Genomic DNA, 14547 nt, shown 5'->3' with positions numbered 1-14547 from the left:
AGAGTTAGCACGTGTTTTATCAAATGTAGAGTCCATACTCTAAGAAAATGATCAAAATGGTTCTTAATGTATAGAAATTTGGTCATATTTGATCCTTAATTTAATATAGGAAAAATATTTAAATATGTCCTCAAATTTTAAAAAAAGACTTATTTATACCATTCGTTAAAAGTTTGGTTTATTTATGTCATTTTCATTTGAGAAAAGCCTCATTCATGTCATTATTTGTTAACTTAAAATAGCATAGATGAGCCAAACTTTTAAGGTGGCATAAATAAATCTTTTCTCAAAGTCCAATGGCACATTTGAACCTTTTTCATTTTAAATAATAAGTTAGTTAATGATGTGACTGAATCATAATTGACCTTTTCTTAGACAGAAATGGCATAAATGAGCCAAACTTTTAACAGATGACATAGATAAGTTTTTTTTCAAAATTCAATGACATATTTGAGTCTTTTTCCTTTAATATAATATAAGATGAATGAAAATAATTCTTACTGTATTTCAAAAAGTGATCAATTTGATTCCAAGTTATACAAGTAAAATAAATGAAGACTCTCGTCATGTGGTACCTTGTAGTCTTGTACGTGAGCTATCAAAGTACAGTATTTTCATGTGTTGTTCGATCAAATTACATAATTAAAATTAAAATCATGATCCTAACTTAAAAAAAGTCATGAGAACTCTTTAATTTCGAGGTACAGATAAATTTTAAAGAAGACTGCAATTCTATGTTGAATATATTCTATATGAATTAAGCCTAAATATCATCGATTGCGCTAAGTACGTTGTGCATGAAAAATATTGAAGCTCTCAATTTTCTTTGAAAACCAAAAATATAGTAATTAAGATTTAACAAATATTTATTTTAAGAAATCCTAAATATTTATAACGATAACATATTTGGTGAAATTCATAAACGGGGTGTGAAAACCCTCGACACAAATAAAGTATAACAAAATAAAAAAAATATAATAAAAAATATTAAGTAATACCAACAAATAATATAATAATCGAAGAAAAGAAAATAACAAGTAACAAAAAAAAGTAGGAGAAAAAATTGATACACCATTGATAAGGAAAATTGTAGGCACGGCTACCTACTAACCTTCTACCCTAATTCTCGAACTTCATATCTCCAATCTAGAATCATGTCCTCAGTATGTTGCATATGTTTCAAGTCTTGTCTAATCACCTCTCCCAATACTTTTATTCTCCTACCTCTACCTCGCATAAGACTCACCAAAGTCAACCTCCCACATCCAGTGGCGGATCCAGAATTTTTAATAAGGGGGTTCAAAATCTGAAAAAGTAGACACACGAACTAGCCGAAGGGGGTTCGACATCTACTATTTATACATAAAAAAATATTTTAACCATGTATAAATAGTATAATTTTTCGCCGAAGGGGGTTCGGATGAACCCCCTAATTACATGCTAGATCCGCCCCTGCCCACATCTCCTCATCGGGACATTGATGTATCTCTTTCTCATATGTCCAAACAATCTCAACCTCATTTTCCCATCTTGTCCACCACGGAGGATACACCCACCTTATCCCAAATATTATTGTGTTAGTCCGATCTCTCCCAATATGCTCACACATTCATCTCAACATTCTCATTTTCGCTACTTTCATTTACCGGACGTACGAGTTCTTGATCTACAAACCCTCTCATCGATAGTTGGTCTAACAACCACTTCCTGAAATTTACCTGTGACATATTCTTATTACACGAGACATCGAATACGAGCTTCTATTTTCAGACTTTGTCATATGTCTTTCTAGGTCAATGAACATCATATGTAAATTTTTCGTTCTCTCTCTATGCAACTTCGCTAATTTTCTCACGAGATGAATGACTTATGTAATTGAACGCTCCGACTTAAATCCAAATTGATTTTCAGTAATAGACATATCCCTCCTCACCCTCATTTCCTTCACCCTCCCCCATCATATCATAAAATGACTTAGTAGCGGATACTCTATAGTCATTACAATTTTGAATATCACCCTTGTTCTTCTATAATGAGATCATTGTAATCTATCTCCATTCTTCAAGCATCTTTGACTAACTTATAATAATATATTTTAGACTCTGAAGTCATCACTAATATTTTTGCTCCATTTACGTTCGTTTGAACATGATTTGAAGTTGAAATTTTCTTTATACATGCAATTCAGATTTCTTAATTTTTTTTTCTAATAAACATGAAAATTTTCATAATTTGTGAAAACTAACAAAATTTCTTCAACTCTTATACAATCCTACCAATGAGAAAATCATAGTTCATAAACAAGGTATCGAAACATCCTAAGCCACCGCATTAACAAATCATATATATCCAAATTACTTTTATAAATAAATATTTGTGATCACATGTTAGTCCAAATTTTCAATACACACATACGTTTACAAAGATCTATTAGCCTAGAAAATCAACAATAGTAATAATTAGTTATTTTTTAATTATAATTATTTTCCACATGATCCAAATAATTTATTTACATTGAGGATTTTTTTTTATATAAAATTTAAAATGATGAACTTTTTTTGTAAAATATAAATTTGTGGGTCAAATTAAGAATTTACATTTCTTAAAAAATGAACCCATAACTTGAAATTTAAAAATGTACATTATGGAGAATTGAACATTTTAAATCATAAATTAAACAGAAATTAAAATTTTGTTCACATTCCGTAAACAAATAATGATTTCAAATCAAAATTTCAAATTTGAGAACTAAAACAATATCACCTTACTTGATACTTGAGCATAAGGGGTGAATACCCTTTATTTTAAAAGAACAATCTTATAACAAGTAAACTCCATTGGCTTTCACCCTTCCCTAGCATTTCCATTTCCCAAGACATTATATGCAATTAACTTTAATATGAAAATTACATATAATGATGTAAAAAATTTCACCATTAAATATATTTCACAATTTCTTAAATTGATTGTGTATATATACTCAAACTCAAAATTTATTCAATAAACAAAAAGAAAGAACAATAATATCATATACCTAATAATTCTAACACCAACCACATTCTAAATTCCATGAATCTTTTGCAAAAAAACAAAACAAAAAAGGAAGCGTATATATTACCTGCTCAATCATTAGATCATAGAGTTGAAAACAGAATGAAGAAACAATTTAAAACTCAAATTCTAAAATTAAGAAATGTTACACAGCTAATTTATTGGCCTACGAGACTATGATTGATAGTTGACATCAATGATGAGCACAAGTAGTTGCTTGACTTATATTATTCCGGCCGTTTTTATTTATTTGTCAAATATTTATTAATTTAATTTTTATTTATTTGTCAATTTTGATAAATCAAGAAATAATAAATTTTTTTCTATTATATCCTCAATTTATTAATATTGAGTTAATGTCTTTGAAAAATATAGTGAATAAATATGTTTAAAACTCTATCAATTAATAGAAATAAAATGATAAATTCACTATACCAATCATTATTTTCTTAATAGGTATGTCAAGTCAAAATTTGACAAGTAAAAATAAACGGAAAAAGTATTATTAATTTGTTGAATCCTTGGCGATCAAAAACACAAACAAGATTTAAAATTAATGGAAGTAAGATACCGTTTTCGTCATCTACTTATTTACTTATTTACTCTAATATTCTTGTCTGACCTTTTTCTATGTTTTTATTGAGCCGAGGGTCTCTCGGAAACAGCCGTCCTACATTGGTAGGAGTCAGGTCTGCGTACACTCTACCCTCCCCAGACCCCACGATGTGGGATTTCACTGGGTTGTTGTTGTTGTTTTTGTTCCATATGTATATAAAATTTAAATTAAAAGTAATGAATTTAACTAGTTGAACCTGCAGAATTCATTAGTTATCTCCAAATCGAAGCTTAAAGTTTCAGTGGGAAATAATAGTCGCATTCCAAATCAAAAGTTTGGTCCCAAATCTATGTCAACTTGGAGGCCACCTTTAATTTATGTATGCTATACAAATTAGATATGCCAAACATAATCACGTGCAAAATATAAATATTTTTTTTAATGAACTTTATATTTATTTTTTTCATACATTAACTAATTAAAAGAAGTTGATTTAGGTATTGAAATTGGATAAATAGTTACGTAGTTAGATAGGAAGTGAAACTCATATTAGGCCATTATTCCATTACTGTGTTTGGTAAAAAAAAAAGTGTTGGTAAACACATTCATGTTAAAACGACTAAAATATTCTTAGAATTATTTATCAAAAAAATAAAAATAGAAAAATTATTTTATTTATATCGCCATGCATACCATACATTGTCAATCAAACTTTTTTCCTTTTTTACTCTCTAACTTACATGAAGCCTATAGTTCTTGTTTAATTGAGAGATTAGCGCAATCGAACAGAAAGTTCCTTAATTAACTAAATTTATCCTTAAATGTTAATCCTTGAACTTGTCAAGCCCTATTAGGCATATTTTATGGTCATTTTGAGTTGAAACTCAAAAGCTCCACAAAACTTAATGTATTTTTGAATTGATTAAACCTTTCTAAACCAAAGTGGAACTTTCAAAACCTAATAATATCAGAGTTTGTCAGTCAAGGTAGCATTATAATTTGAGGATATCCTATAGTTTCATGAATATCAATGCTTAGAGCTTAGTTTAGAAAACTTTTAAAAAATAACTATCATCTTGTCCAAAACGTGCAAGAGAATTAAATCCCCAACATTGTTTCTCTTTTCCTTTTCCCTTAATTAAAATTGCTCTGTATGTACTTGCCTTTCAAGTTTTTTTTTTTTTTTTTTGGGTGGGAGTACTCCTTTGGTGGATAGGTTAGATCTTATTTTAGATTTAATCCACACTGTTAGAATCACATTATTTGCTAAGCTGCGTCACTTCATCACCAAGCAACTAGCGTGCTTGTCTGTCTAATAAGTCACATCAGTAAACAGAAGGCCAAAAAAGAAAACATAGCACACAGCTGCAAAATCAACTTGTACCAGAAAACTTAAAAATGTCATAATGGTAAGAGTAACAGAATCATTTGAAAGAAGAATCTCAATGAGATAAAGGTGTCATCTCTGCAAACTGATCTCAAAATAGCTTCTTCATCCATCCTCCATCATGCTGCTTCTAACCGATCAAAGTTGTTTCTTCTTTCTGCCATCCACGACTCAAATCGGAGACAGATTCATCAACTACCTAATTATCTAATAATCACGAAATATTCTGGTCCTACTGATGGATCCTCATCCTACCATATCCTGTATAACAGATAGTTGGGACTACATTAATTAAAAAAAAAAAAAAGGCTAAAGAAGATAAAAAAATCTCATTATCTTCTCTAAAACACAGTTGGTGGTTTGACTTATTTCAGTCAAAAGAATAGGGAAGGTTACCTGCTAAGTTAACTAACATCAATCTAGAGTCTCTAATTATTTTTCAATGACAAGTTCTACATAAAGCTAAACTGCCCTGAGATCCTCCCACTGCAGGTTGGACACATGGCACCAATTGAACCTGCTTCCGCTCCTAACTGGTTAGGCTCTTGACAAAACACATTTCTGCACCAAACGCATACCATAGTCACCTGATTCCTGCCAGCTAAATTTGGCATTAAATCGTCTTTTCCAAGCCAAAATGACGAATCAAATCCTTGTTCTATATCCACATCATAAGGTAAAACTCGAGGCTCTTCTTGAAGAGAATTTGAACTTTGTGTGCCCATGAAACTATATTCCACCGGTCCACTTCTGTCTGATCTCAAGCCATCAAAGCCAGTGTTACCGTCATACTTCTCATTCTCTGCAAAGAGACTGGGAACCTGTCCAAAATAGCATGTTGAGAAATATATCATAAGTTTGTCGAATATAACCAAATTTAAACTATCGTCAGCCTCCAGTCAAAATCAAAGTCAGAATGGTGTATAGCAAAATTTAAGTGTCAACAGATCAATAAAAAGCTTTGAACTAATAAATTCACAACAATCTTCATAACTTAAAAAAATATCTGCTAGTCTTTCCTGATTGTTTCTAATAGGAAAATGGGTTAATTAAGAGTATCTGCAAATAGAACTGCAATTACTACTTAACCAATATGCTATAGCATTTTTCTTCAAATGCATGGCAGAATGGTATATTTTTAATACTTAAATAGTCACACACATATAATATATAGAGAGAAAGAAAAGTAGTCCAATATATTATAATTCATACCTTATCTGACAAAACATCATAGGTCTGGAAACAATTAGATGATTGCGCTACTGAGGTTGAATTGTCTGCTGAGCCACCTTGCATGACATTTTCTACACCCGCTCTCCAAATGCTTCCAGACATGACATCCTCATTAGGTTTGGCTTCTCCACAACCAAAACTAGCAATTATATTCTTTCCAGAGTTATCAACTTCATCTAATTTCTGTTCATTCCACAACTGACTATGAAAAACTGTGTTTAAGTTGCTTCCAAAATCCACTGTTTTTCCCTTGAAAGACGGATCACCAATCCCAACTTCTCTGTGTTTATCGGTCTCCAATCTTTTCTGGAGATTATTCTGAACTCCATATGTTTCCTCCATGCCAAGTTGGAAAGTTGTACAGTTTAAATTTGCACCTAGATCCACATGAGGATTGCCGAAAACAACATTTAGATCATGATGTCTAGAGTTTTCAAGACCATCAAATTTAGATTCATTCAAAGAGTTGTTATAGCTCCTGTGCATGGTATATTCCTTGGTAGAAGCTTCTGGTACATTGGTCGAAGAAATCAAACCACTTGCAGACCTTTGCAAATCACTAATTTCCAGTGTACTTTGGTAAACTTTGGTATCGTTATTTTCTGCACAAGATGGCGTTGCATTCCTGGTCGGAAAAAGCGAGCAGAATGCAAGACTTTTTTCCTTCTCTATGTCACGGGCAGCAACTTTTTGCACAGCATGATTGTTACTAGAAGTAAGTCCCACTATATTACTACTACCACTTTGCAGCTCACTAATCTTGGGATCATCTGCACTTGTTTTCAAATCAATCTGAGACTTAACCTCACTGTTCTTGTCACATGCCGGAGAAAGCAGACTACTCTCGTCACCTTTCTGCTGTCCAAGCTCTTCTAGAACGCAAGCAGGAACATCTGTCACATCTCTTTCAGCTGTATTTACATGTTTATCTGGATGTGGAACAAATGAATAACTGTCCTCCTTCATAATCATCTTATTGTCATTTGAATCAACAAGACTGCCACACACCTCATTTTCTATATTAGACATCATGCTACAAGGTTTATGCTCACCTATGCAACCAGAAAGAACTCCTATGTAATCTACCGTGGATCCTTCCTTGTCACAAGATGGGGTAACTGTGCTGCTCTTTAAATCATTGTTTCCCTTAGATGTTTCTGCCAGAAAGGATACACCATTCAGATCATCAATGTTCTTCCCTGAGTGATCTTCAGTGCGTGGAACTTGTCTGGCACTTATCAAACTATTCCCAGTCGGCAGACTGGCATTACTGCATAAAGCAGTTGTTGACTCAGTATCCACAGACCTTTCACTCTCTACTTTGCTCTCATCTACTGTAGGGAAAAACTTGCCATCTACCATACTAACACCACACGAATCAATAATGCCATTTGAAGAAAGTAAACCTTCCTGTTTAGGTTCTTCTATGTTGGAGCAGACAATTACTTTGCTTATATCCACACATGTTTTTTCATTTGATGAAATAGGGCAACGGCTCATAGAACTCCCTTCCAGGTTATGACAACCCTTATTGGTTCCTTCAGCTGCAATATCAGCAAACAGTGAGTCACATGGTGTTCCGCAACAATTATTATCATTGTTATTAAATGTAACCGCTTCAAAACTTAAACACAAAATAGTTTTATTAGGGGCAGTATCCATAGCCTCACCCAGACCTTCTAGTTTATCGTCAGTCTCCATGTGATCCTCCTCCTGGATTTTACTAGGAGGCGCAGGATTGTCACCAGCATCCGCAATTACACCAGCATTTTCTGTCAAATTCCTCGATGAAACAACTGAATCCTGCATAATGGGCTCCCTTAGCATGGCTCCGCTAGACACCACAGATTCAACGCGCCCTCCCAATTTGATTGGAAGTGATCCATCCACAGTCTTTACCTGCTTCTTAACATGGTTCCCAACATGACCATTGTACCGATGCTTTTCTTCAAATGTCTTGTGGCAGAACTGACATTCAAATTTTCCATCTTTAATTATTACCCCATCAGTAATGGATTGACCACCATTTTTAGATCTCCTTCTCTGATGAGAAAATAACTGGTGCTGCAATAAATCATCCTTATTATTAAAGGTCACGTTGCATTTGTCACAGTGCAAAAGATCTCCTACTTGGACCTCTGATAGTTCTCCAAAATTCACTAGAACTTGCAACTCCCCATGGCCAACAGCAGGGGATGAGTTATGAAAAAAAGAGCTTTCCTTCTTGCCGCCATCTTGAATTCTGAGGTCTGAAGTCTGAAACATATTTGATGAATCACAGCTCCATGTAAGGGAAAAATAAAGCAGGATGAGAAAAATTGTATTTTTTTAAAAAAAGTTTAACTTACACTAACCAAAGCACATGCATTGGCGATCTCAACAGTTTCACTACCCTTAGCATATGTTGGAAGATTTTCATTACGTTCACCACGAAGAAAGAGCAAATATGAAGAGACTTCCTTGCATGTGCCAAATTGTCGTCCATTAGGGCTGAAAATTCAAATATCTTACGTCATCTAAATTGAATGCATATAAGAGAAAGAGGAGTAAACAAATATCACACTACTAATTCAAAATCATGTGTAGAACTTTTGGGTAAGCTTGGGTTTTGTTCAAACTACAAATATTTCACTAAAAATATATGTACATATTCAACACAAAATGAGAAAAATATAAAAATAAACAAATTAAGAGCGGAGGGTTAGATGGGGTAGGTATAATTTTATTTTCTTAAAAAATAAAAATAATAGCTTGTTTAGGAAGGAGTGGGGTAGGGGGGGAAGTATGAATTTTTTTAAAATATTTTATAAAAGAAATTGTAAAAATTTTAAAAAATAAAAGTACGGGGAATGTGCGGGGTGGGGGAGGGAGAAGTGGTGGAGTGCGTGAACAAAATATTTTAAAGTAATTTTTTTTTAGGGATAGAAATACTTTAATCTTTAACTTTTAACTATATTAATAGTTTATTTAATTTCTGTCAACGTGAAATATTTTATTCATGTGGCAAGGTTTTTTCAAAAAATAGAGAGAGTATATTACACACATCACTGAGGTGTGTTTCTCAAACTAATAAGTGATAGTTTAGGTATGAAACTCACACTTTCAATAGTTTAGGTATGAAACTCAAAAAAAGGGATAGTTTAGGCGTGTTTTTGATACTTATCTCAATTCTAAATATAGAAAAAAGTTTATATATTTATTAGAGTTAATAGTTAAAAGCCCCTTAAACTTGACAAACTTTATTAAATACACACCTAAAATATGAGAAGTCGTAATTACCCCCTCAAACATGGATTCTTGGAACTATTTACCCCATAAACTATGAGAAGTCTTAATTACCTCTCAAACATGAATTTTTGAAATTATTTGCCCCCTAATTTGCCACATGATTAAAAAAAACTTACTTTGTTTCAATTTATATGATTCACTTTCTTTTTTAGTAAATCCCAAAAGGAATGACACACTTTTATATTATCTTCACTTTTGGATTATTAATTATTTCCACTTCTTATAACAAGCCTGCATTTATCATTTGCCAATAAGCTCACATAACTTTCTTTTCTACTAAGGCATGCCTCTTTGTTGGTGGTCTAAGTGGTGTTGTTTATATTCTGTTTAGTTTTGTTTAGATCTCAATTTATACAAGAACTACATCCATATTGGCTGTGTGTGTGAGACTTTGCTTTTTTCCTTTTCCACAATAACCTTGTTCAGTTTATTCTTTTTGATGTCCTCAAGGACATTTGTAACCTGTTTGACCAAGCTTTTGACAAGTTGAAAACAATTTTTTCACTCCGAAAGATAACACTCTTTTTGGAGATTAGAGATGTCTAGCTTAAAAACAAGAAGTGCTATTGAGCAGCAGAAATAGTTTTTTGGTGTTGTGGAGAAGTTACAAATTTCAGCTTCTTGCAAGAAGTAGAAGCATAAAATTTAGTTATTCGAGATAAAAGCATCCTTACCAAAAATTTATATTTACCAAACTATCTCTCATTAATTTAACATATATATCTTTCACATATAGAAACATACCTCTTATTCTTTTTCCTTTTTTGGTTCACCTATATTTATATTGATTAAAAATCTTTATCTGTAATTTTACATTATGTCTTAAATTCTAACTAAATAACAAGCTTAATTAAGCCTCTCGTAACAAATAGAGTTAATAGTTACCTTTAAACTTGGTATATTTTGTGAAATGCACACCTAAACTATGAGAAGTCTTAATTACCCCCTCAAACATGGATATTTGGAACTATGTACCCCCTAAACTATGAGGAATCTTTACATCCTCAAACATGAATTGTTGAAACTATTTACCTCTAATATGTCACAAGGCACAAAAAAATTACTATGTCCAATTTATATGACTCACTTTCCGTTTTAGACAATTCCAAAAGAAGACACATTACTATACAACAACAACAACAACCCAGTGAAATCCCACAACGTGGGGTCTGGGGAGGATAAATGTACGCAGACCTTACTCCTACCAAGGTAGGACGGCTGTTTCCGAAAGACACTCGACTCAATAAAAACATAAAAAGAGATTAGATAGGACTAAGAAGTTCAGAGCGATATGAAAAAGCAAATAACGAGAGCAACACAGATAAAATAGAGTAATCAAAGTACAGAAAGTAATTGATAATAACATAAGTCAGAGCACAAGAAATTATAGTGCGCTAATGCGCCTACTAATAAGGAAGAATAACGAGACTATGCACTAGCCTTCTACCCTAATGTAGGTCCTCCACACCCTCCTATCTAAGGTCATGTCCTCGGTAAGCTGTAGCTGCGTCATATCCTGTCTAATCACCTCTCCCCAATATTTCTTCGGCCTACCCCTACCTATTCTGAAACCATCCATGGCCAAAATGACACATTACTATATTTAGTAAAAAATTAATTTTTCATTCCTATTTATATAATGTAGTTTGACTTGAAATAAAGTTTAAGAAAGATGTGGTCTAAAATAAGTCATAAATATTTGTGTGACAATAATTATTTCATAAGGGTAAAAATGAAAATCTTAAAGTTAAATATTTACTAACAATGATCTACCTGCTGGTAAGACAAATATTTTCACTTATTTGCAGTGCATGAATTTACGTTTTGTCTTTCCTTTCATACTAAAAGAAGGAAAAATTTATGTGTTTCAGAATCACTAATACAGAAGACCCACACAAGTTCCTTCAACTATGTTATGACAAACTCCGAATGCACATTCTATACAAATATATTTGTAAGGACAAATTCTACCAATAATTTCAGCTGTAATTATCTCCCTTTAGTAAATAAAATTCTTGCCAAAAGAATTCGATACATAATTTCATTTTTATTTATCTGTATACAAAATAGTACCATGAACCTTTTTCAAAGCAAATATTCCCTCTGTTACATTTTACGTGTCTTACTTTACTTGTAGTTTGCTTCGTGAAGTACGTCAACTTTCTAGATTAGTAATTTTCGAATTCCAACATAATCACTTTACCCTTAATGGCACTTCCTTATATGAATAATAGCGCATGTTTAAAACATAAGATTCAAAGGGCACTTTTCGTATGTTATACACACCTTTAATTTATGACCACAAGATTCAAAAATCTTCTCTACATCTTTTAAACTTCGAGCCCTAGGCAAACCGAGACACAAAATGAAATGAGGGAGTAACTTCTATAAAGTTGCAATAGACACAAGTGGAGGAGTCTTAGGCATACACAAACTAATGAATTGTATCACCAAGAAAAATATTATCCCAATAAATATGAAAAATAATGACCTTGGCAATTGATATGGAAGAATAAAGTAGCTTCTTTGGATGGCTTGCTACCCTGAGGCTGCAGAAGAGAGGATTTATTCTTTGCAGCAGGCACTTTTAAGTGAGAATGCTAGTGAATGGGTGGATTATTTGCTATTTCATTGTAGCTTTTCATGGCAGATTTGGTCTATATTTTTATGCATTTTTGGAGTTCATTGGGTAATCCCACCAAATTTTAGAGAGCTACTCATATTTGGCAAACACAGAGAATTGACAGGAGCCAGAAGAAGCTTTGGAGGACAGTCCCCTTAAGCATAGCATGTACTGTATGGCTAGAAATGAATAAAAGATGCTTTGGTGGGAAGAAGGAATTCGTAGCTGTCATAAAATTTAAATGTATTCAGAATTTATTGTTTTGGAATAGTGGGTCTTTTGCGACTGATGTGTTGGATTTTCTGGACTTGCTTGAGTCTTTTGTCATGTAATTTAGACAAGTCCAGTTTGTGTGATCTTTTCAGACCATCTTGTTACTAATGACATGACCCTAAATAGAAGGATGTGGAGGTTGAGGATTAGGGTAAAAGATTAGTAGGTAGTCGAGTGTTATCTAGTTTCCCTTATCAATTTTGCTATTATTGCCCATTTACTATCTTTTCCTTCAATTCTATTATTACTTATTGTTTTCTCTGCTTCGATTATCATATTATGTGTTGTACTGTTCTCTTCTCCATTATGTTTCACCATGACTGCTTCACTACTATATTTTCCTTTCCATACTTGTTTTTATTATGCTTTAATTGAGCCGAGGGTCTATCGGAAACAACCTCTCTACCTTCACAAGGTAGGGGTGAGGTTCCGTGCACACCACCTTCCCCAGACCCCACTAGGTATGTTGTTGTTGTTATCAAAAATTCAAAATAATAAATAATTATGATAGGAAACTAAACGTCAGTTGTATAGCTCGAAACCCCCAATGAAAAAGTCATTGCCAAATCACTTCATTTATTTCATCATCATCTATGTTAGGCTTCGGTGAGAATCATGTCCCTATAGAAATCAAGATCCAGTTGCCTACCATAAATGATCAAAAGTCAACTATGTATCAATCCTAATGTAGTTAGATTCAGCTCTATGAATCCTCTGTATTCATTGCCTTTTGTTCAAGTGCATTCACACAACACCAAAGATTATGGTTAAACTTTAAAGCCAAATTAGAGTTCTCTAATACCCTAACCATAAAACATTCTTGACAAGAAAATCAATAAGGTAACAATAAGCAATAAGAGAAACAATAGCATTACTAAAAACCTTATGTAGCGTCGACAATGCAACCATGCACGGCCTTCTTTCCTCTTAATGGAAAGCAAAAGCTTCCAACTTTTGGGCAGCATACTCCCGAACTCATCTGCATCCACAATCCTCCTCTTCTTCCGCGTACTCCCCCATTGCCCATTCAATCTCCCCAGAAACCCTAACAACTCCTCTGCACTCCCCAACCCCTCCGTCCTCCGCCTCAGTTCTAGGCCAAACGGATCCACCAATGCTCCTAGAACCGTCAAATCCACTGGTATACCATCCTTATTCATGATCTCCTTATCGCTACCATCTACATTTTGATAAACTACAATGTCCTTCACTGCCTCGTCCACCTTAATCTCAGCCACCCTGCCATTCTCATTCTTCCTAGGCCGACCTCGTTTTCTTTTCTGCCCAATTGAGCCCACATTGACCAATTCAGGCACGGGCACGAGCACATGCGAGGGAACAGATAAGGAATCGGAATAATCAACCCGAATAGGTATCAAATCGGTAGGGTTCCTTTGGGTACCCGAACCGAATAGCTGTTTGAGAAGGGTAACGATTTGGGAACTCTCCGAATTTGCTGGGCCATTGTTAGGAGATGGATTCTGAAGAGAGTGGGGAGTATTACGGAGGTGAGGTGTACGGCTACGGATGGTAGAGGAGGAAGCGGCGGCGGGGGCAAGGCGAAGACGGGAATAGGTTTGTTTGCGGGACCCAGCGGATTCATTGAAAACGGAACGGTCGATTTTAGGGATAATGACATCTTCGTCCCGGCAAGAGTCGAAAGCGGCGGTAGAACAGAGGGAGAGGGAGTAAAGTTCAGATTGAGAAAGGAGGCGGAGATCAACGGTTGGGATTGATTCTGCTTGAAGTGGGCCGTCAGTGACGGCGACGGTGGCGGAGGAAGAATCGACGGTAACAGAAGCCATGAAAAAAGAAGGAATTGGCTCAAGGAAAAAATATAAGTTTGGGAGGGAAGGGGGATTTGTTTTTACTTCTCCAGGAATTTTTAACTGTTGCTTGGTTTTGTGAACTTCTTTCTATTGGAAGAAGAAGAAGAGTGAGGTAATAGGTTATTATAGCCTGTGTTTCTGTGGTTTTGATTAGTCATAACATTATTATTCACTAAATAAATAGTATTCACATTGTTTTTTTAATATAAAATTTTAACCTAAAATCTCAAAACTATTAATTTACTTTATTAACCATACAGAAATTAATTTAACAGATAAATCACACTTATTAATTTATTAATATCGA

The 14547-nt window shown here is 33.8% G+C and overlaps 1 protein-coding gene across 2 annotated transcripts; it reads right to left on the bottom strand.

Moving 5' to 3' along the window:
- Positions 1-4973: 4973 nt before the first annotated feature.
- LOC129902545 (uncharacterized) lies at positions 4974-14371 on the bottom strand. Of its 2 annotated transcripts, none has more exons than XM_055977851.1 (5): positions 13294-14371; positions 8576-8717; positions 7904-8483; positions 6207-7771; positions 4974-5815 (listed from the first exon to the last, which is right to left on the bottom strand). In XM_055977851.1, the coding sequence occupies exons 1-5, from the start codon at positions 14214-14216 to the stop codon at positions 5447-5449; spliced, it is 3579 nt and encodes a 1192-aa protein (XP_055833826.1). In that variant the 5' UTR covers positions 14217-14371; the 3' UTR covers positions 4974-5446. The 2 variants fall into 2 exon arrangements, with proteins under 2 accessions (XP_055833826.1, XP_055833827.1); XM_055977852.1 differs by having other exon boundaries at positions 8582-8717.
- Between the last annotated feature and the right edge of the window lie 176 nt (positions 14372-14547).

Source organism: Solanum dulcamara, chromosome 9 (genome assembly GCF_947179165.1).
Source record: "Solanum dulcamara chromosome 9, daSolDulc1.2, whole genome shotgun sequence".
Classification (NCBI taxonomy): Eukaryota; Viridiplantae; Streptophyta; class Magnoliopsida; order Solanales; family Solanaceae; genus Solanum; species Solanum dulcamara.
This window is presented reverse-complemented; position numbering and strand designations above follow the sequence as displayed.